This window comes from Phalacrocorax carbo, chromosome 3 (assembly GCF_963921805.1).
Source record: "Phalacrocorax carbo chromosome 3, bPhaCar2.1, whole genome shotgun sequence".
Lineage (NCBI taxonomy): Eukaryota > Metazoa > Chordata > Aves > Suliformes > Phalacrocoracidae > Phalacrocorax > Phalacrocorax carbo.
This window is the reverse complement of record NC_087515.1, coordinates 128,992,440-129,016,996: the sequence shown is the minus strand read 5'-3', so window position 1 is coordinate 129,016,996 and position 24,557 is coordinate 128,992,440. Positions and strand designations below refer to the sequence as shown.

Here is a 24,557-nt window from a genome sequence, read left to right as displayed (position 1 = left end):
AAAGTGAGAGACAGATTCTTCATATTTATAACCAGTTTGTGTCAGCTAGTTTAAAGTAACAGAGCAGTGCCCAGCCATCTTTTATCCCACCCTTCAACATCTGGGTGCTCTGACAGAAAAATATAGAAAGGAGTAAAGGGATCTTCTGTCATCATGCAGTGCGTTTTAGCAGTTAGATATTTTCATTTGAGAGAGACATCGGCAATATTCTTAATCCACTACAGACTGGTTACAATAATTTTAAACATCCTTATGCTGACTAGTAGTCGAGTATTGAAGGAGGAACTTGATGTTCCAGTTAAACTATGGCTGTTTCCAGTTGATCCAGTTGCCAAATCCAGAGCATAATACTTTGTAAACACAGGTCTAGAGCTCCAAAGTGTTTCCCTAAATTACCCTGCCATATCTTAGTGCATCTCTAAGAAGTGTTAACAACGTAGAGAAAAAGCTTTCCAAAACCACAGTAAGAGATCTGCAGAACCACATTAAATAATATTTTTAAATGCTGCAAAGCCTGAAAGGTATGCATGACGGTGGAGGAGACATCCAAGGATCAACAGCAATCCATCAGTCAAAACTGGACGTGATCCAATAGTTACAAAAAGATAGACTTATTTGCTAACTGCACAGCTTCTGTTATCTTCCTTAACTTATGAAAAAAGGGTCTGAAGTAAGAGTGGTCTTTAATGTTTCTCACATAAAATTCATCTCCATATATCTCACATAAAAAACAGAGGATGATAAAGCCGAGCTGCCTATTCACACCAAGCATATGCCCCGGATCACCCTGTGGTCCAGACAAAGATCATAAATGCACAGACTCATCTATACATACACGTATGGTAAAGGTTACTCAAGGCATATGCATGGCATCAGTGAACTGGGCCCAAAGTGTGCAATGGACTATGTAATTAGCATTTCTTAATACCCCTCTACTGATTAAGAGAGATTTTTAATTCAAAAGCATGAATTAGCGACAAGAACTAACACTTTCCCAGGAACGACAAAGCAGTAAGCCGTCCATCAGGCTGAAGGCACTGCGGGTACTGCCACAACAGCCCTAAGAGACACACGCACACCCCCCGGGGTCAGCTGCGCTACGGGGGAGCTCCGGCTTGCAGCGTGCAGCTGCACACGTCCTCTGCCGGCCTCCTCAGCTCTCCTCCTGCCCTCTTCCACACCAGGCACACCAGTTCCACCTCACTGGGAGGAGGGACCTTTTCCTGCATACGTGAGTCTCTTCTGCTTTTTGCTTTGCCCAGTTCAAGGCTGGTGGCAGGACGCAAAGTAATAATCCAAGGGCGAATAGGTGATAATCTGTGCTTTGTGGTGAGCTGTCAAAGGACCATGGAAGAGACCAAGAAAACTTACACTGCCGAGTATGGTACGGGCTTAAAGAATTCTTTACGGTTGCTACATTTCATGTGTGCCACCACAATCAGATCCAGACACTCTCACGCTAGCGACTGTGTCGTGCACCACCAAGCCCCTCCCTGTGCCTAGCTGCCAGGCGGTCTGCGGCACACCGTGATGGAACAGGAGCTCCAGTAGCTCCACACTGCCTGCATCCAACACCTCGGGCAACTGAGATACGCCAAGCTGGCCCACAGCTTTCAAATTTTTGAAACGTTAAAGAATAAAACTGAAGATGGTGTAGAGTATTGGTCAGAGATGGCTGCCCGTTTATAATTATATACTTAGTCTCCGTTTAGTTTAAGTAACAACTACCATTGTCTGATAAAATGCTTGCTTACTTTTGCTATACTTAAAATTCACATGGGTAGAATATTTGAAACAATCATGCATGAGAAATTTTTGAAGATAAAGAGTAATTATAACTTACGATTACATCTTTTTTGTACAAACCGCAGTTTACAGGCTGTTCGATACGTTGAAAGTCTGATGACATCAAAATTCTGTGCTCCTATGAATAAAAAAAAGTTTGTGTTTTTCTTTCCTCTATTACATTCAGCTTATCCGAGAGAATCACTTCAAAAACGGTATGAGTGTTTCTTCACACACACCATCTTCGTCACATGAACACGACAAAGATTTTCATTAGGCATCTCGCAGTAAAGTGATTTTCAGCAGTGTATTATAAACTGACCTAAGCCTGGGGCTGATATGAGTAGCTTAAAAGGAAGCAAGAGTTAAGTGGTGAGTGCGTAAGGAAGAGGATTGCACTGATGTTGGAAGACACGTACACAGAAGATCAGAGACAAGGAAAAGGGGGGTTGGTACTCCTACCACCATCTGCTTTGCAGCCCCATCAGGACCTTGCTTTTGGTCTCCCAGATAGATCCAAATCAGGTAAGCAGCAGAAGAAAAAGCACAGGGGGCAGAGTAAAAAAATCTTCACCAACAACCTCCCACTTCAAGATGTGCAAGTGTTAGACCTTCAACCACCACCACACCACAAAAGACTTGAATGCTATTACCTATCACTTCTCTGCACCACATCTACCAGTTCCAGCAATACTCTGAACATTACAAACCTGAGCGATTTCAGGAAGTTGTGTCAACCCTCTGCCAAAGAGACCCGCACACCCCCTATACTGACCAAAGATGATAAATGATGTGGGGATGATGAGTGATACTGGTTTGAAGTCCAGTATCGATCATTTCTAATTTGGAAGCAGCCAGCAAGTCAAGTCTCAAAAATCCCATTAATCATAAACCAAAATGCCTTTTAAATGTCTCACATTTCAACAGCGTTAGTGGCTACATCCTATAATCAATATAGTTCTAAGGCATAGCCTGAAACAACCCAGCTGCACGTGGGCAATGGTGTGGGCGCACACGGCTCCTGCACCTCTCGCGTTCTCACAGGAGTGCCCAGAAGCAGGATCTGCCACAGCCTTCCATACTTCTCTCAAAAGCCAGAGCCCAGATGAATAGAGAACTGAGAAACGGGGATAACTGTAACTTCTAGAATCCAGAGTTCTAAAAGATACTTAAAAACAAAACCCAAAAACCAAACCCACATACTCCCAAAGAAGGCATCTGATTGCTGTATCGGGGGGGTCTTGCTCAAAGGTGATAACATATTCCCTCCCACATGCTGAATTCAGAAACCAACTTGCAAATACCTCATTTGAATTACCTTTGTGTTGGCACCCACTGACTCACAGTTGCAAATTTAAGAAAGTATTCTTATCTTTTAGGTATTTCATTACAATTTCGCAAACACAATGCCAAAGCATCTGCTTGTTCTTAGAGGCCTGGGTACTGTGTCTTGAAAGGGACATACAAGGATCATTTCTCTTCATCACCGACGTGGAACATGAGGTGAAGAGACACTCACGAGATCAGCGAGGCGGCTGACCAGCTTCCCAACCCAAGGCTCCCCATGATGGCTTACCTAAGAGTGGCACTAGACTAGCCAACATCTGAGGAGCCTTCTGCCTCACAGCACAGTGCAACAGACTTAAGTGGATTATTTCACAATATCATCTTCAGAAAACTAGCCTCTGACGTATTTCAGGGAAGTACTTGGCCAAGCAACGTAAACTGGAGCATTCAGATCAACGGCTACAACAAAACAGCTCCTTTTGTGCTTTCTATGCAATTTTATTTCAAAGCTCTCAGGGTGCATGCTTCTGTCTTTCAACCACAGAAAGCACTTCCACAGACCATGAAACTTCACAGAATGTTTTTCTATATAAAATGTATGTATCTAAATGTATGTAAAATATACACATCTCTGTGTGTGTGTGTGTATCTATCTAAAAGGTCATTTAACAGCTACATGCAAAAACAAGAACAAGAAGTCATCCATTTTCCGTTCCTGTCTTCCTGTGTCACATTACCACAAAAGCTTCAAGAAGATCATTCTTCTAAACTATCTGAAGGTAAAACGGGATGTGTTTTCAAGACAATCCACATAGCTCAGAATCACAGAATAGCTGAGGCTGGAAGGACCTGCTGGAGATCATCTAGTCCAACCTCCCTGCTCAAGCAGGGTCAGCTACAGCAATGTGTCCAAGACCCTGTTCAGTTGAGTTTTGAATATCTGCAAGGATGGAGACTCCACAACTTCGCTCGGCCAGTGCTCAACCACCCTCACAGTAAAAACGTCTCTTCTCACATTCAGACAGAATTTGCTGTGTTTCAGTTTGTGCCCATTGCCTTGTATCCTGCGCCTGGGCTGAGAAAACTCTGGCTCCACCTTCTTTACACCCTTCCATGAGATAAACTCTGTATGCATTCTGCAGTTCAGAGAAATTTGAACCGCTTGCACAGAATTCTTGCCTGTCAGACATCTCCATGAGTACCACAGACCCAACAAACACGTCCTTGGGTAGCATGTCCAGGGTGGGTGAATGTCAAGGTCTCCTCTTGTTCACATGAGCAATTATCTAAACGCTTCGGCAAGTCTGTGTGTTGACCAACAAGTGGTCACTGAAAGCATCCGTTTTACACATCGCATATCTACCCTGTGTGTGAAGCTCACCTAGAAAGGAGAACATCCATGTGTTCGCTTTATAGTGGAATATTCTACTGCAGGACCAGTGAAGCTTGAAGACCTTACACTTCTCATACTGGTATGCTAAAGAGCCTTACAAACTGAAAGGCAGTTTGGAACACCTACACACCGGTGCTTTCGCTGACGATGAACAGCAAGAACCACAGCTGCAGAAAGAGACACCCTATATAAAGATAATCAGAAGGATTCTGAATATTTTTCACAATTTAGCCAAAGCTAATAACTAGCAAGTTGATTTCTGTGCTAAATGATCCCAAGATGACTACAAAGCTTTAAAGCGATGAGACAAACGTAATACTCTGGTGCACCAGCCAAAGCATTTCTAGTGCAGAAGTACGACTGTCACTTTAAAAGGTTCTAATGGGATTTCATCCAGGATATCACACACAATTCAGTCGCCTTTGCTCAAGTAAAACTGAAGAGAGGCAGAGGAGAACAGGAGGTGAGGTGTACAGCAGGGAGACTACAGGAGCTAGCTTGTGCCGACTGTTGAACAAGCCAAAAAGGGACACAACGATAAACTGAAAGGCAAAGCAAGCAAGGAAGGTGGGGAGAAATACTGTCCAAGACAGGTCTCAGATGAGAGGAAGCAGAGAGAAATTGGCCAGGATTGAAACTGGTCCTGAAACTGTGAGATGCTTATAACCACAGTAAGCATGTTACTCTCCAACAAAATAGGACAAATATACTATTTGTTTCAAGACAGGCCTTCATCAGCCTGTAACTGGAATTATAGGACATGCTCGCCTAGCCTAGGCATTTCATTCAGTCCTGTGTTCCTGTAGCAAAGAAAAACACGATGATATGCAAACACATTATCTTTTACTTCTAACTGCACTCACCCTTTTAAAAGGCTATGTCTCATTCCTTTAAATGACATTATTTCTGGGGAGGCATGTGATTTCTAGTAACAATTACAGCCCCTCTTTCAGAGAATGGTCCCGTATAAAAAAAACACACCCCAAACTGCCTCTCTCTGGGTCACACTGGCACTGCGGTGCAATTTTTTTTTTTAAGGTAAAAGGTGATCTGTCTGTTGTCATTACTTATTGTAATTGTTGTCCACAAACTCTAGATATTGCCGTATATGAGAAATGTGAACATTCCTTAGAAAGGGAGCTTCACAGAACCTAGCAATGAATGACCTTCTCGGCAGCTGTGACCCTCTGCTTGCAGTCTCCTCCTGACGAGCACCCAGGAGCTTTTCACTACATGAGGCACTGGTCTCGTGGAAACAAGATGTAAATGATCTGGTAACACTATCAAAGCCAAGATCTCAGCAAAGAATAAATGACATTATGTCTTCCAATTTCTTACTTACTCATTTCCATGAACAGCTGTCTCTTCTCTGCCATTGTCCTCCTCCTCTTCCCACTCTCCTCAATCATTCTGAAGACAAAAACGGCAAACACTGTTTGTGCTAGAATTTCTGTTACAAGTGCAACTCACTGAGAACAACATTATTTTAGCCCTCAACTGAAACAGTTTGATTATATCTTGTAAATGAAAAGACCGATAGAAGACAGACATTTCCTCACAACGATCGTATTCCGTAACAGAGACACACTCTAGGCTTGTTAACACCTTTTGAAGTGGTGCACAATACAGGAAACATTAATTCTAAGCATTTTAGTTGCTAATCTTAAGTTTGCAAAACTCAGAGCTGCATACATACATATGTAACACTATCATGTAAAGAATCCCCTTCTGTTCTAAGAGATCTTGTTTGCAAATTACAAAGCGAGCAAGACCTCTCCACGAGCAGTCGAGCCGCTGAAGTGCAGAGCCCTACGGATTGCGCCTTAGACTCTGCAGCCCAAAAGGAGAAGGCACATTACATTCCCTTCCTGGGCTGGCAGAGATAAATAACACTCCTCTTCCCTGCCTAGGGTTTTTGTGGGGACCTTGGGTTTGGGGGTGAGGGATTGTGTTGTCCTTAAACAAAACTTTTAAGAATTCATTTAACTTTGAAACCCGATGCCCGAGGTCAAACCCCATGATTTGTCAGGGAAGTAACAGTCTTAAATATAATTAAGGTGGAAATTAAAAAACTGTACAGTTTGGTCACAGAGGCCTGCCTTTCTTTGGAAAACAGGTTAAAGAAGTGACAGCAACACAGTGGAACTTACTCCTCAGGGTAAGGAGGCACAGAGGCAGTTTAGTACCTCTTATGGCTTACTTCACTACGCAGTCCTAAAAGACAGGTGCTATATTTCAGTCAACTCCAGGGAAAAAAAGCCACTTAATTCAGTATCGGTGTAAAATTTCCATTACAATTACTACATTATGTTATTCTTTTGTTACCAGATTCACCAACTCACTAAATATGTTTTTTGAATATCTTTAAAAAAAAAAAGGGGTGGGGGGCAAAAATACCAAGCAATTATTCTCCAGTTAGACCAGAATCTAACTCTAAGGGAGTTAGTCAGCTCACCCTCATGCAGCATGGCAGGACAGATTTCATTAGGCTTAAATGTCAACCAAGGAAAAGAAAGTCATGTCTTGGCACTTCATACACTCTCTGATTAACAGTTTCCCTCAGCAGTTGTCCATTGCCTGTTAATTATCCTCTGGTGAAGCTCTCACAACACATTCGTCTTGAAAGCCACCAAAACCTTCTTCCTTAACTGTTCATAAAAGGAAAATAAGCGTACGGTGGTATAAAGTAATCTACAAATACATGTTATTTCCTTACTTTTTCCTACTTTAGAAAACCCTAGACTCAGAATCAACGTGCGTCTGTATTTTCTTTTGTTAAAGGAAAAAGCTCAACGGCATTTCTGCAGATATGTAAAGGTGGGGTTTTTTCAGCTTCCTAAAATAAATTAATTTTATTAAGCTAAATAAATGTATGCAGACGGACTGCCTTATCTCCTCAACCAAGGTTTGTCACAATGCATTATCTCGAGCTGTGCTCCACTGGAGACTGAAGCAAGGGTTCCAAGAGCCGGGCGCTGGGAAGCTTTGCCTGTGCGATTCGTTTGTTCTCCCCCAGGTCCCAGTGATCCTCATACACTGGCCCCAGCTTACGAGTTTTTGGAACTAATTACTATTCTCTTATTTCTTCATCACATGAAACACGCATGTCATCTTGAAGAATGCCAGTTACTGTACCAGTAATTAGCTTTATTTCAAGTGCTAGCGCCTCTCTAAATTCCACAACAGATGGACTCCAAGGGGTAGATTAGTTATTTGATCTTTTAATTTGTTTTTAGTAGAGACTATTTTATCAAGACATAAGGGACAATACCACTTGAATTTTCCGCAACACCAAAAAAAATAATCATGATAATGTTAGAACTTCCTGTCCTTGGGCTTTGGGTGCATGTGTCCCTCATTCCACCTTCCCAACCCCCTGCTTCCAAGGCAATCTCATTTTTCCGCTAAGCTGGAACCAGTCCCTGGGGAACTTGCCTCACATCAGAGCAGCAAGATGGAGCGATGCTAGAGATACCATAACTGTCATTTCTCCTCTCAATTACCCTCCGCAGCCCATGGATTACAGCTAAACCCACGAGACAGGCTTCCTACCGCGCTTTCACAGAAGGCACAGAGGCGTACTACTGACGGGCAGAAAAAGCATATGGCAACGCCAGACGCTCCCGTTCACCACCACCACTCGAGAGGCTGTGCAGGTAGCACAGGCAGGGCTGGGGCAGGGACTAAAGGCGGAGATGAAGCAGGGTATGACACTAATCCTGTATACTCAGGGCTGCAATTAATTTTGCTGCTGTCTGGTAACACGTACATTTAAAGTCCTGACATTACAAGGACATCAATCTCCTTCCCTACAGACACTGTATTGCCTTGCAGGTGTTAGGATTTGAGTTTTTTAAGAGGTCATTCAGGCTGCATCACAATCATAGAACACTATCATACGCAGTTCACAGCTAAATAGGTTAGACTGACCAAAATATACACTTTTAAATTTTTCGAGGAGCTAGTATTACCCTTCGTGCTCTTTGCAAGGCAAACGAGTGAGCTACCTGTTCAGCAATGTCCTTGAAATGAGATCTGAATAAGCAACTGCTCTCTCCATGATTATGAAGTGCTGCAGGGCCATTGCAACAAAGCCTGGCTGATCTATAGCTCAAGAATTATCTCATACAGAAAAACCATGTCCTAGGGAATGTTGTCTCAGGTCCTCCTCCAAGTCTCTTACCTTTCTTGCAGGGATCAAAAGACTTGAAATTTTTGTTAGATGAACAGCTCAACAATCCTGTGCCTGCTCACCAAAAATAATCAAATGCTACTAATTAGATTCACAAGCTCTCCTTGCCGGTTCTTTCCTGCTCTTATCTGTGAGGGGACAAACATCTAGGAAGTGATCTTCCTGGGCCAGTCAGTTACACGTTCTAAAGACAAATAGTCCAGAGTGGAGAGAGAAGAGACAAAGTGGCAGATATTTGGAAAAGTTGTGGAAATTACATTGGTCACATGGGATCTACTAGAATAACTGACAAACCCGTTCTGAAAGCCTGAACAATCAGATATAGAAGGATCCCTTACTGATGAAGCTGGAAAGAAGGAAGATGGAAGGCCTATATTCACCCTTGCACTTTAAACTTATCTCAAGTTCCAAACAGGAACGAACTAAAACCAGAAGAGCTGCAAGTACGCTAAGGATGCAAATTACAGTGCTCAACGTCAGAAAGCAAGAAAGGTAAACTGCAGTTTGCTCCGCACTGGGTTTTTTGTTTGGTTGGGTTTGTTTGAAGGGGGTGGGGGGCCGGTTTGGTTGTCTGGTGGGGAATTTTTTGGTGGGTTTTTTTTGTTTGTTTCTTTGGCTGGTTGCGTGTTTGTTTTCTTTGTTTGGTTGTTTTGGTCTTTGTTTAACATTTGTGGCAAAATGCATGAGAAAAGTGCCAAGAAACGTGCATGGATTGTAATGACAAGGCAGGCAAAAATTCTCAAGATGGATGCTCACCTTATAATGGATGTATCTGGAGAAAAAACACTCAACTATCCTTAGGTACCAACAGAGAACAATGTGAATGCGCTGGGGATTCTCCAGTACCACACGACATGTTTAAACAGGTACTTACAAGGGGGTTTTCATCCAGCTTTGTCCTTCACATTCTGCAATGAGCTGCTTCTACACACTTGGTATCTACTTAATCATTCTTTAACCCACCAACAAACCAGCAATGCTTGAGATAAGCAGCACACATAGACCAGTGCCTACCTTAGAGAACAGTACTGCATTTTTTACGCCCTCTTTAGCATGTGCTACCATTTTAGTACGTGCTAACAATATAGCATTCACTATATAATCACTCTATGCTGAAGAAGTCCCAAAGCCCTGCCTACAGTAACCAGACACTGTATTGCTACAGACAGGACAGCAGCAACATGCATCAAACTGTCAGCACTTTACACTGTCAAGAGAAGAAAGTTCTTATACATTCACAAAGCATCAGCTTTGGACCTGAAGACTTCCATAACAGTAACCCAGATCGTGTTTGTTGGACTTGAGTCATAAAAAGAACTCAGATGAAATGCTAGAGAGGGATTCAGAAGAAGAAACATGCTTTGTTGTGTTTAAAAGCCTCAAGTGTTCTATTGCAAAGTTCTACTAAGAGAATAATGGCATGCTACTAGGCCGAATCCAGCTTGCCAATGCAGTATCGCGTCTCCAAAAGGAGCCCAAAGTGGATGTGCAGGGAAGAATGCAAGAGTGGGGCAAGCACACAGTAAACTTCCCAAAAAGTCCCTTTCAAGTTCCAAAAGTTTGCAATGCCAAGGCTTCTGAGCCAAAGTCATTCTCCATGTTCAGTAGCCATCTCTTTCCCCGCCCTAAGCCTGTGCGCCCGTCGCTGTGCCACCCATAAACTGTTGACATTCACACCACTCTGCAGCAAGAATTCCCGAACCATGAAATCCACAGGTCAACACATCACCTCCCCAGACGTTCTGCACCTGCCTTTCCCTATCAGATTCCCAAGGCTCCTAGTTCTTCTACCAAGAGATATGGAACAGTCAACCACCATCCACCCTCTCCACAACATTCAGGATTTTACAGACCTCCCACATACCTTCTCCCCTGCTGCATCTCCTCCACACAGAGGGATCGCAGCTTATTTTGTCATTCCTTGTACCAAATGCACTTTGCACTCCTATGAGTCCAAACCAACACCCGCCTACCAAGAAAGCTGAGCAGCCAAGGAAAGGTCAAAAGAAGAGGGGTAACTAAAGCAATTAACGTGCACGTAGCTAGGAAAAGCCTAGGATGGAAAACCACAATAGACTGAACAAGGAGGTGGGAAGTAAAGATGAACCGGGATCATGGCTTTGCACAGGAATGACTGGAATGGCCGTGAGCAGCAGAGCAGAACGCACAGAATGTTGTTTGACTTGGGCAAACTGCAAGATGAGAGGTAAGGATCACAGCTGCTACAGGCAGCAGAAAAAAACCCTACCTTTTCCAAAATAAAGTGACTCTGAATTTCAGTCTTCCTCTATCAATGAAATTTAATAATAAAATGTGTTTCATTTTCCTGAAGCTTTTGGTACATGTACTTGAAGGTGCAAATGCCTACAAACATTAGAACTTGCAGATGAAGAACTGTCGTGGTTTAGCCCCAGTCAGCGACTAAACACCACGCAGCCACTCGCTCACTGCCCCCTGGTGGGACGGGGAGAGAATCGGAAGAGTAAAAGTGAGGTAACTCATGGTTTGAGATAAAGAGAGTTTAACAGGTAAAGCAAAAGCTGCACGTGGAAGCAAAGCAAAACAAGGAGTTCGTTCGCTCCTTCCCATGGGCAGGCAGGCGCTCAGCCGTCTCCGGGAAAGCAGGGCTCCATCACGCATAACGGTTACTTGGGAAGACAAACGCCATCGCTCCAAACATCCCCCTCTTCCTTCCTTCTTCCCCAGCTTTATATACTGAGCATGATGTCATATGGTACGGAATACCCCGTGGGTCACTTCGGGTCAGCTGTCCCGGCTGTGCCCCCTCCCAGCCTCTTGTGCACCCGGCAGAGCACGGGGAGCTGAAAAAGGCCTTGACCAGTGTAAGTCCTACTTAGCAACAGCCAAAACACCTCCACTTTATCACCGTTTCTAGCAAAAATCCAAAACATAGCCCCATACAAGCTACCACGAAGAAATTTAACTCTATCCCAGCTGAAACCAGGACAAGAACCCATGTGGGAATCCATATGGATTGAGAAAATGAAACAAGGAAGGAGTTTTAATATAAAACTACCTTAAGTATTAATCAGACTTTTATAAAGTAAACAGTAAACACTGTATCTTAGTGCATGTAGTTGAAGGGAAATGGCCAAGACTGGAAAGGGGGTGGTAAATCCCAACGTCAGTGTTTCTTTAAGTATAGTCTTAAATTGCATACACAAATACCAAAAATGCCAGATAGCTTTCTGTGGTTTTGGCCATCCATGCCTGACCTCCATCCAGTCTGAGACTTCCTAATGCCAGACAGTACCACTGTTTTCTATAGACTAGGCCTAATGATTTCTTCCTCCCTCACGCTTCCTGCCATCTACCCTTTGAGTGTTTCAAAGGTAAACTTCATCAGAAGAGTCTGTGCATTAAGATACCAAGTCTTGGGATTAGTAGCGTTTAATTAAAGAATCTGCCTTCTTCCTTCCCCAGCTCTAAATCAACACTTAGCCCCAGCGTAATCACACAGAACAGCAAGGTTCCCCAAAAGGTCCTTGCAGCTCAAAAAGTCTCACTTGCCAGCAGAGATACTTCAGCTTCTTGAAAGCCAAGCATTTTGAGATCCAGACAATACTGCCTGCTGTTTGTATAAAGCTAGAAATCAGACTCCTCTGAATTTCACAGAAAACTCTAAAAACATTTCTAATTGGGCTTAGAGATGTTATGCTTTAATTATTCTGAAAGGGCTGGAATTTTCTTTAAGATCAGGGTTGAGACTGTAGTACTGAACCCTGTCTTCTCTATGGTTCTTCTGTGTGATTGAGAAACCTGTAAAATTCCATTCTGCACTCTTGGAAATTTGTAGGGGTGTGGGTCTTGTTTCTTTATTTTAAACAGAAACATAAGAATGACCATACTGTGTCAGACCAAAAGCATGGTCCCTCATCATCTTTCTGCCTCTTTTAGGCTCATTACTGGGTAGCTCCATTTTTTGCTTCCTCCTGCCCCCACCCATTTCCATATCAGACAAGACATGACCAATCCTCGGACGTCATCTCTCTCCTAGGCAGAAGAATCTGCAGACTAGCTGCTTCTTGCACAGAAATCACTCATGGTTTATCTTTATCATCTTCTACCATCCCTTTTCTTGTTCCATCATCTGCTCTCAGAGATGAAGGAGAAGCAGCACAGAGAACTCCATATGTAAGCACCCCACTGCTCTATAAAGCAGCAATAACAAAAAAAAATAAAAAAAGCCAAGAATGTTAAAAGACTCAATATTCTATCAGCTTTTTTTTTTTTTTTTTTGATCACGACCGAGCATTGGTCTGAAGGTTTCACAGAACTCTACTAAAGCATTGGGATCCTATTCCTGAGGCTAGTTCAGAGCCTCATTCAGCAGACTTATTCACCTAGGACTGCCTCTATCCTCTCCCTTCTCTCACCCCTTTATTTGCATGACTTGACATGCCTCTACGCTGGACAGATAACAGAAGAGATTAAATTCAACTGCTAACAGAGTCCTTCTAATGAATTGGTTTGATTTTTTAAATGTGATTTCATTCAGCGGACACCTCGCTGTTCACCCTCTGGTCACTCACCACTTGTGATTATACACTGTTTTTTATGATAGAGTGAACCTGGAAATGCGAGATACAAGGAACTGATCTTAGACTCTTTAGCTCTATGTGTCTTCCACCCAAAAATGCAGCCTTGCTTTTAGACTAGAAGGATATGTTTTTCTAACCTCTGCCCTATCCTGAGGCATTCTTAGCAGTAAGATAATGTGTTAATCTGGTTTTGTTTTCCTCTCCCTTTCCCCACACCAGCGTTTTCCAAATTAGACATCTATATTTTGTGATATAAAACAAACCTATCTTCTCTCTTGCTAAAAAGACGCAGAAGTGATGGCCAAAGTAAATACTATACTCACAATTGAATTGGAAAAAAAACAACCAAAATCATCAGAGGTCCACAGATTGCTCCAAGTGCTAAGTGGGACTTGGCAGGTTTTCAAAGCATACAGAATTGATGCATGTACAGCTAACTGAAGAATAACACTAGGTTTTAACTTCTTTAGCTTTAATAACTCTCAATTCAACAAAAGACTGAAGCTTCCAGTACTTAAAGAAATGTGCCTGGACACAAACCATCTGTGCTGCCCCCAGTCTTTATCATAGGGGAAGAAATCTAAAATCTGATAAAGGCGTGAATTTCACACACTGAGGTGTTTCATGATGAACATCCTGTTTTGCTATTCTAGCAAAAGCAGTATCATCAAATACTCCGCTTCCAGTCGTGGTGATGTGACAGCGAGTCTACATTGTCTGCCCTAGATGATTTCCACAGGTATTTCTTCCTCAGAAAGCTTTTCGTAACCTTTAGCAACCTGGAGGGGACACCTGCATTATGCCAGCGCTTGGTTCACTTAAGAATAAGGACTAAGAGCAGGTTCAACCTACTGCATTTTTCCTTAAAGGCTGTTAAAACCAGCTGCAGCTGAATTTGCATGCCAGAGCCAATCTCTTCTGGCTGGATGTCTCCCAAACTTTCAAGGATCCTGATAAGCACGGAGAGCTGGGAGTAAATGTCAGTTCCACAGGTTTTGGTCTTCCCATCAGTTCTTGCTCTGACAGCATGGGCTAAATTTACACTCACCACCTAAGGTGGAAGTACAGAAAACTTGCAGGAGCGCACCAGCACTCTGCTCAAGTCTGACTCAGAGCGATACAGAATTTCCTCCCTGCAGCAACAGAACAGTGCTTGAATTTAAAGTAAGAATGGTGCTGGTTCTGGAGCACAGGTCTGCTTTATGCCAAGAGGCAGCAACTTTGTTTAAGGAAGATCTGAAATCAGTGCGATGAACCCAGGATCAGCAAAAAGTTTATCTTTTATGTGCCAGCAAAGTCAGCAGAGGTGCTAACACAGACTGCAGTCTAGAAGTCTCAGCAGCCAAGTACGCTTAAGTGAATCGGAAACGGAAGCTTAAGAGTTGCAGCTTCTGCTGCAGCCAGCACCTGACGCCGTGCAGGTTGCGATGTGATTCAACTTCAGAGATAGCGAAAGTAAGCCGCAACCTGCCCCAGTTCCAACTAGTTCTGTCACAACACATGTGCTCAACTCACTTCTCTAAGTATTCAGGTTAGAGGCTGTTGAAAATTACTGAGACATCGTAATTTTATAATTATAATTTATTTTTACTATATATAAGTATGTGTATATATATATATATGTATGTCTATATACATATATAAAAAAGGATTTTTTCTCCTACAATGGGAGTACTAACCTCAAGTCCCATGGGAGATTTTGGGTCAAGATGCCTATTATTTAGAGACGTAATGTTGAGCATCAGCAAGGAATGATCTGTACTGCAGTAAAATATTCACTAAAGAAACTTATTGTAATCATTACTAAATAATATTAGAAAAATCATAACATGCTGAGTTATTTGTATACACTTGTTGCAAAGTAATGTTCACCCTAAAGCACAAAAATTGTGTAAGATATAGTACCTTACAAAACTAGATGTTTGATGCAAGCCTTCAAGAAGTTTACTGTTTCCCTTTACGCATTCACCTTCTCCCTCTTTCAGTAGCTACAATAAGACTGATTGATTGCTTCATGAGCAACCTCTGTGATAGAGTTAATATAAAAGCTAATTTACATTCCATACCACTAAATGTGGAGAATTCTACAGTCAGTCACCATCTAAAATATCTTCAATAGCACCATAAACTCAAACATGTCTCTTATTTCTCTTGATTTTTATTTTTTTTTTTCCTCCTTTTCCTGTATACATTCCATTCTTCTGTTTCACAGTTGTCCCTTCCCCTTACCTTTAAAACCTCTCTCCCGCACCCACCACACACACATGCATTATATACGTGCACCTGGCTGGATGAAACCCAGCGATATAGAGTAAAACCTAATGACTGTTTTCCCTTTCGCTTGCCCTAACAGGTTCGGCCACTGATGACTCCGGACCACATGTTCCTGTGGTCCTTGGTCCCGCCAGCAGTCGAACACAAAACGGACCCAAGTGAGCCGCTCTCATATTGTTAGGCCAATACTACAGGACCTATATTAAAAGGTTTCGCTCTTCTTGGAGCTCATCAGCTGTAGGTAACGGCCTAAACAAGCAGTTTTTCCTCTCCAAATCAAAGGATAAGAGAGAGACTATATAATTAATCTCAGCTAATAGAGCAGCCTTTAGGCTGCTCTAACCATAGACCCCACCTAAGAAGTCACACTTCTGTTCCTCCCCAAGCACTGTTGTATTGACTTCCTTCTACATCCAAGACTATGAACCTAAACTTTAGCATTTGGGTTCCCTCTCTGCAATTCCGGTCCTTCCTCACTGCTTTTTGGTGACACTAATTTTGTCACTAAGTCAGTTAATTAGCTAGAGAATTTTTTTGTTTGTTTGCTTTAAAGTCAATTTTGGTTTACTCTGTATTTCCACCTTTAAGACGTACTCCAAAGGAAATTCCGATCTTTCTGATTTGATAACCATTTCCAGACATTGGTTTGCACTGAAACGCAGCCTCATCAGCCAAACAGAAGATCACAGAAATACAAGTTAATTTATGAATTTTTAAATTTTAGTTTTTTCAGATTCTTGGTGTTGCATTTTACTAGCAGAAATAATTTGCTATTACTGATAAGACAACTGCAGTTGCTCTGTGAGTGTAAAACTGTGCTTATACCTATTTATGTTGAGAAATAACTTGAAATTAAAAAAAAAATCAGAATACCAGTTTGGGGCATATGTTGATCTTAAATGTACCTGATATGCAGTGAAGGAAGTTTAGTAACTTTCTGCCAATTTTCTGATTAGAAGGAATGCATCCTCATGGGTGGTTTAGAGAAAAGCTTTCATCCCTTGTCAGTTCACTCGCTTTTAAAAGTATGAATGAACCCGTCATTGAGATGAAGATATTGAATAAAAATTCAGGGCCTAACTGTACTCGCAGAGAAAGTTATTGCTGTCACATCTCGTTTAGCACTTCATTTGTTTTGGGCTTCTAAACTTGTGTGTCTTCAACTGTCATTTAATTTAATTAATTTCAAATAATTTCTAAATTGCCATAAATGCTTTGTTAATTTTAAAGTATAAACATAAATAAATTTATGATATAAAAGTGCTTACATTTATTCATCTTGGACAGATTTCAGTAAAAAGATACTGAAGGATTTTTACTTCTTCTTTACTAAGAATTTGAACAAAAAACCCACAAAGATTGATTTCATTCCCTCATCTCCCTCTCTGCCTATCCAAAATACCTGATGCTGCCTTACCCGTTTCTTTGTTCCTCATCCTCTCTTGCTTCATATTCCCATCTCCCTTTCATCAGCAAACGTTAATACATATAATTGATTAAAAGTATTCCTTCGTTCCCCTATGCCTCTTACCAGGAAAAGAAAGCGATCCACAAGTTATTTCAGGTGGACACATCTAAGCCACTTAGACCAAAACCCAGGAAGATAAAAGCCTTTTATACTTCTGCAAGCAGACTGACAATCTCTTCTTTTGAAGTATATTTTAACCATTTCTGATAATCCTCCTAGTTTAACTTAAAACTCCAATTCTGTTCCCATCACTGTATGGGATAAGGACCTGAAGCATAAGCAATTCTGCACAAAAGTGCAGACTTCAAAACGTTACTTCCGTGCCCACAGCAACAGAAGTAACAGAGCATCTCTGAGAAATAATGCGCACCTTCTAGTAGCATAGTTTCCTAAAAACTTAAAGGTCAGGATCTCCGGCAGATTTTTAAGATAAAGCTTTCGTACAAGTATTGGACTCAAATGCTTGCAGAAGAGCTTTACAAGTCAACACTGACTTCAGTCTAGAAGTAAGGCGTAAGTGAAAAAACCCACTAGACCAAGAAAACGCACTGTAACGTCGCAGTGAAACTCTATAGAAGTCAGCGGTTCCTTTTTCTATTTTTTTTTAATACAGTGGATCAAGCTACTCCTAAAGAAGATTTTGCAAAAACATGCACATATTATATAGCAAACTTTCTTGAAAATGATCAAGCAGTTTAGGAAAAAAATCTAGTACTAAGAACTAACCACTTCCCTACTCCGTGCCTTGCCATTTCTGTTTAAACTGAAGGCTTTTTTCGAGGCATAAAATGCCATCTGTTTTGTCTGTACAGGACATTGCATGCAGCAACACATCCTCTGCCAGGCCCTCCTGCTTTAGCTTTCTGTTACGGAAAACCACCATAGCATTGATCTAAGCCCCAGTACAAGACCAGCAGTCTTACCTTCCCACCTAGTAAGCAACTGATAAAGGTTTTACTAGACACAAGTTAAACAAAGATGGAACAAGTAACAATATTTAATCACAGGTTTCTCTAAAAACCTTCAAAAGCTTTTAGTGCAATTTTAAAAGAAGCTAGAATTACCTCGAGACGAAATAGAAAAAATTCACATCCAGGCAGAGTTCCCAACCATCTGAACTACCGTAACACAACCAGATTGGACCTCACGTATGTGACTGCTTGTTCAATGCCCAGAGCAGAAAGAAGTCCCTGCCCGAAGGTATGTCTGGGTCAGCGCAGGGCTAAGGCTGATGAGACCGACAGTAGGCACTGCATGTTAGCAGCCTACTTCTTGTGAAGTCTAGGTCACAAAGCCAAAGAAAGCTTTAGAAGAATATTACAAGGTGTCATTTTAGGTACACAGCAATACATATTCATTTTTAGTAAACAGGGAATTGTTAAGCACGGGGAACAGGAAAACTGCAAGCTATGAAGGACAACGCTGCGAGCTGGAACACATGCTGCACAGACAGATCTGTTCTCCAGAAATCTAAAGAGAGGATGCACAGACGTCAGGACACAAAGTGCCTAGCATACAAAAATGATGTTCCTGAATATCCAGAGAGCCATCCCAAATTCCTGGTCTTGTTCATTGCCCAAAAGCCTGAGGAATAGAAATGGGTTTTTACAACCTGCCCTGTTGATTTTTGAGGCTGAAGGTAAAGTCTAAACATAAGATTTACCATAAGCCTGCAGACAAGAGCAAATTGTGAAGAGAATTAACCCCTTCTCAGCCAAAACCAGCACAGCAGTTAAAACTGTTTCCTTAAAATAAAGCAGTGTTAATGTCAGATAAGATAAATGAAATATTACACCACCATTTTCAAGCAATAAGAAGTTGGAAATACCCTAATTAACAGCTCACCTCTCCCTCTCAGGAAAGGAAGACTCGTCTTCTTTGTAACACTGGAGGGGATTTCTGTGCAATCTGTGCTTCCCAGCTTTTCCAACGGGAATCTTACAAAACCCTTTCTAGCCATTTTAATCTGCAGGTTCCCGGCACTGCTTGCTAGAGCACAAGAGAGAATTCTAAAATTGCCTCTTCACCAAAATGAAAAAGCTATTAGGAAATGTTTTGAGTTACATTTTTGCCCCTTTGTCTGTTAACCGAGACTAACAGATCAAGCATGGAGGGAGCGAGGAACGTACGTGAACACGGACAGAATGCAAGCTAACCCTGATCTCGGGTGGGCGGATGACAGCACAGAGCATGAACACTACTGTCCTCACAAGTCATCAACATCAGGAGAAGATAATACCACTTTCAGTACTGTCATCACCTCCAGTTCCCTATCACCTGCTACCATCTTCACCAATCACTAGCAATCCACACAAGAGCTTCCCTTCCCACCTCACTTCAGCTGTATTCACTTTTGTTCTAAGGTTTCAGCACACCAGAAGAAGTCCACACAAATGGCTCCTTTGGCACACCTCCAGAGACGGTAAATTCCCCTCAAAGGGGCAGCGACAAACACCTGGAAACATGAACTACGTTCACTCTCAGAACTGAATTAGGGGGGAAAAGTGCTTACCCAAGCTTAATTCTTTACACAAGGATAGTTTTGTCTCCTACATGAATTTAAAATGTAAAAGCATTTTCACCAACTTCACAGGTCTACAAAGTTATTTTTTTTGAAAAGTGTTAAAAGTTATTAATGTAAGAGTATAGAATATGGAATTTATATTAAACCTAAAAGTATATCTGCCATTTGCCACAGTCAATGGGACTAAATGTATGTTCACTTTCCCAGGTACAAGAAAACTTCAGCTTTGCCTGAGCTGCCAGAAACATGCCCGACCTCCTTCAAAAGCCTGGCTGTACCCAGGCGAGTTGTCAAAACCACCAGTGCCTCCCTACTGCCTTTGATGTGATCATTCTGTTAAAATACAAACAAATAAAAGAATAACACACAATAATTAAAAGATAAGATTTCATAAGCACTGCAAAAAAGTGTAATATAAATAAACAAACTCAAAGAATACAGTTGTGCTTGCTGCAGGGTATTCTGTCTGTCCCCAGAGCACCCCCTCCCTGGCTGTAACCACTGTGCCTACGCAGGCAGGTCGCTCCGCTCTGCGGTCCCAGCCAAGCCTCTCAGGGCTTGCAGGCTTGCTCACACTGCAAGGTATTAACAAAAAGAAAAAACAAATCTCAGACCGTATTTTGGTTGCATCCACGAGGTAACCAGGGCAAGAAACATTTTAACGTGCGTGCTTCATAGCACACCTACTTCCATATAATTTGCTTGTCTGCTCTGCCATCCAACCTGTAGGATCACAGAGCACCTTAACTGATACTATCACCCGGTCAAGTTGTCTTAATGCTTACTGCTGTGCGTAAGTTTCTTCTCACAGTTTATTCAGCTGTTCTAAAAAACTGCCCTACAAGCATTAACACAAAACACATTAAGTGCAACTGGGGGCTTCAGCCCCACCCTGCCTCCCGTCTAGCTCCTCTTTGTGGACTATATTCAAAAAAATCCCTTTCAGAATACTCAGTCCTTTCAGCTCTACACGCTCTTCGATTGCTCTTCTCACATCCATTACACACGCAGAACTCCGTCAGCTTCTTTTCTAATCATCTGCAGTTCAACGGCATTCCAAATACCTGACCAACTGCAGGCACAAGAAAGGAAAACCAAAATACAGCCACCTTAATTGATCGTGCTTGCCATTGTCTTCTGTAAAACTCAGAGCTTTTATCCCTTCGCTCTTAAATTCCTTTAAAAACAGGAAAAGTGACAATTAGGGACTAGGCTCCCTCCCAGTTTGCTTTATGGCAAAACACCCGCCTCGTTCCTCCACCTCTTAAACAAAGTGAAAAGCTGCACCTGAAAGCAGCAAAACTGATAAAGACTAAAAAAAATACCTCACACTTGCAGTCAGTCAGTAGCTACTTAGCATTATTATGATTTAAGTGTTTTGTAACTACAGTACACACTTTCTACATCCTATCTTTTAAAAATTTAGATATGAATTGGTTCCCGCTGTCATACTTCCACTCATTTTCAAAGAGATACAACTAACCAATAAAATTCCACAACAGATACCCCATTATAAGATCTCCTACCATTTCTTCCAGATTTAGGTTGCCTAAAAATCTTCACTAGTCTAAGTATTTTTATAATCTGTATTACTCAAGGACAGCTGAGAAGTTAAAATACTTTAATTCCTTCTAGTAGTCCTTGAAAGCCCAGAGGGCTGGAAGAGACCCATGAAACTAAGTTTAGCCACAGTTTATCAGTAGAAACCTGTTCAAACACTAAACCAGACATACACAGGACAATCATGAGTTCTCCTCCCTGGTAGTCAAGGGCAGAGTGGGGGGGAAGGAGTAACAACTTAATACAAATATTATGAATTAAAATCCTTATCACCAGATAACATAACCCTGAAACCACAGAGTGAAAGGCACGTGGCAGTGACAGATAACAGTAAGAGAATCAGGCTGTGCTGTGAGTGGAATGCTGAAAGCTTCACACCCACGGGGAAACTGTCTCCGTCTCCTCCAGGTGACGGACGTATTCTGTAACTACAAGGGTAGCATCAGCACTACAGGCTACCGTGACTGAACTAAGAGAATTATTTACCTTTCCTTTTAAAAGAAGGTCTAGGAAATAATCTGCAAAAAGTGCCTTACCTGAATACATCAGGTAGGTCCTATAAAAGCCACACGAAGCCAGACTCTCTGAAGTTGGCACACAGAGCATGTGCTGGGCACTCAGTAAATGCACCAACTAATCCCAGAGTTGTTGGTTTAAACTTCAAGACTTTACTTTCTCCCTCTTCAAAAACTGTCAGCTTGCACAAGATACCATAGATAACGTATGGCCACAACTACAGAAAGTTGTAAGTTGTCACTCCTAACACCACCCTGTGCTACCCAGTGCATAATAACATTAAATGATAAGGAGCAGAAACCCAAACAGGATTTAAATAGGCCAATACGGCCAAGGCAAGGACCTAAGCCTGACCAACGCTCTGGGGTAGCATCCTGGACAGACAAAAGCACAGCACAAATTTAAGGGGCAAAGGAATGATGTTGCTGGTAACACAGCATGAATTGACTAGTCTGGAAAAGAACAGGAGAGGCTGCAGCACAGGCCATGGACAGCCCTCACAAAATGTACGTGTGCCGGTGAGAGAGGTTACCGCTCACCCTGCCCTACGCTGTCCAGAGCGATCCACTCTCCTCTGTCCAGCTCCCCTAAAAAGGAAGTCTTCAGGTCAGTAGCATCTTTGCCCTTTTATCTAAATTCCCCATTCATCCAAAATAGCCTTTGGAGAAGAGGAAACACAAAAAGCAACAGCCTTAAGCCAACGCTTTCAGGTTACCTCCTTTCCTTTGAGCGTACTTTACGATAGTATAACCTACCTACCCGGGGAAGGGAGAAAAACCCCCATTCTTCAGTCCAGAATCTCCCAACTTTTAAAACCTGGAACTAAGCCCTCTGACTTTTTGAGCCTATGCTTTGGCACTGGGCAGCCACACCAGACGGAGCATCAGAATACGCAGGCAGTTTTAGGAACCAGAGTAAGAAAAGAAAACTGAAAGTACAAAGCACTCTTAAAGGGCAGTCATGCACAACTATTGACCAAATTCTAACTTTAAGAACTCAGATTTTGTTGGACATGGATTTTCAAGAAGCACGGTAACAACTTTTAAAGCATTCTTGTGCTGTCCAGCCCATTCTCGGTGGTGCACCAATCCCCTCTGAAATTAAAACATACTACACAGGTGCTCTGCCTACCACTGCAGGCCTCCTGGGTCCCCATAGGAATATCCAACAGCTTCACCTTCCCCATCTAAGGCATCTGTTGCACAAGAATCCAATTGCGTGGGCGTTTTTTAAATACAAGATAGCACCTCACACAGGACTATTTTTACATGCCCAACACCTAAAATGCAGAAAACACTACTTCAGACTGGGAGTTTGTCACAGACAAAGAGTTTCAATGTAAGTTATGTGAATGTGAACAAACACGCGACTGAAATCAGTGACGTCACACAAATTAAGTTCAACACCACAGGTAGTCACAACAGATCACGTTACCTGAATTACACTGAGAAGCCTCTCAGGGCAACTTTCCTGGGCTCAGTTCCTTCTTCAAACATTTAAAGACAATCTAAAAAGATTGAGGGAGAAAAAAACACAAGTTTTTTCCCAAAGAAAGACATGGTTTTCCAGAGACAAATAACACCACCTATTTTGCAGTTATGACTATGATTATGCTGCTTTTGCCCTGATTGTGTCTCCGTTTAATTACAAAGAAGCGAAGTCTGCAGATTCTGCATCTAGGCGAGCATCTGTCTGCTACAACATGAAACGATAAGACACAGCCAAAACCGCTTGGGTGCCAGGAACGCTCCTGCTGCCAGCCAACAGGCTCCACAAAGAGAACAGTGAGGAGGGAGAATGGGGCAGGTAAACCTGCAAGGCTGTCTCCATGGTATCTGGGGCCCCTTTATAAAATCATAGAATCATTAAGGTTGGAAAAGACCTCTAGGATCAAGTCCAACCCCCCAGTGCAACACCCCCAGGCCTCCTAAACCATGGCCCCAAGTGCCACGGCTGCACGGTGGTTGAACCCCCCCAGGGACGGTGACGCCCCCACCTCTCTGGGCAGCCTGTGCCAGGGCCTGACCCCTCTGGCAGGGAAGGCATTTTCCCTCACACCCAACCTAACCCTCCCCTGACGCAGCCTGAGGCCGGTTCCTCTCGTCCTGTCACTGGTGCCTTGGGAGCAGAGACCAGCCCCCCCCTCACTCCAGCCCCTCTCAGGCAGCTGCAGAGAGCGAGAAGGGCTCCCCTCAGCCCCCTCTTCTCCAGGCTAAACCCCCCCAGCCCCCCCAGCACACTTGTGCTCCAGACCCTGCCCCAGCCCCGCTGCCCTTCTCTGGACACGCTCCAGCCCCTCAAGGCCCTTCTTGTCCCGAGGGGCCCAAACCTGAGCCCAGCATTCGAGGTGGGGCCTCCCCAGGGCCGAGCACAGGGACCCCATCCCTGCCCGGCTCCTGCTGGCCACAGCAGTGCTGACACAAGGCTGGTGGCCTCCTTGGCCACCTGGGCACTGCTGGCTCATGCCCAGCCGGCTGTCAGCCAGCACCCCCAGGGCCTCTGCCGATGTCAGGAGCACCGAGGCGGCAGCGCCGCTCTCCTCCCCCAGGCCTCCCGCAGGGTGCTCCGCTGGGCGATCCCTCCGCTCCAGGCCCGCAGCCCTGCGCAGCTCGGCAAACCCCGCCACCCGCGGCCCCCGTCGCTGAGGCGAGGGGCTCCGGCTCGGCGCCGACGGCAAGCCCCGGCCGGCGGAAAGGGTGCGTCCTGGGCCCACCGGTGCCCGCCCCCCGCCCGGCCAGCGCGCCTCCGGGGAACCCTCCTCCCCGCAGGGCCCCGCGCCCCCCCCGGCGCCTGGTCCGTCCCGCCGAGCACGCACCTCTGCCGGGGCGGCGGTCGGGGGTCCCGGGAGCGGGAGGCTACGTTCGGGCTCCGGGCTGCGGCCGCCGCCTCAGCGGACACGGACAGCCAAACGCCTCAGCCTCCCCGCTCCAACGGTCCCCGGCCGCCTCGCGGCACCCAGCCAATCCGAGCACGCCTCCGCAGGGGCGCGCGCACAC

At 43.5% G+C, this 24,557-nt stretch overlaps 1 protein-coding gene across 9 annotated transcripts in view; it reads right to left on the bottom strand.

Annotated features, from left to right (window-relative positions):
• The window catches only part of DTNB (dystrobrevin beta), a 217,857-nt gene extending 193,300 nt beyond the window's left edge, over window positions 1–24,557 (bottom strand). For 4 of the 9 annotated variants that reach the window (XM_064448413.1, XM_064448414.1, XM_064448415.1 and 1 more), the window contains exon 1: window positions 5,808–5,864. Coding sequence is in view for 1 of the 9 variants with exons in the window: in XM_064448417.1 (XP_064304487.1) it covers window positions 1,844–1,924; window positions 5,808–5,874 (148 nt within the window). In the remaining 8 variants the exon portion in view is untranslated. Of the gene's footprint in view, window positions 1–1,843; window positions 1,925–5,807; window positions 5,876–22,995; window positions 23,069–24,376 lie in introns of those variants that run through there. The other 5 variants (XM_064448409.1, XM_064448410.1, XM_064448412.1 and 2 more) reach the window with 3 other exon arrangements.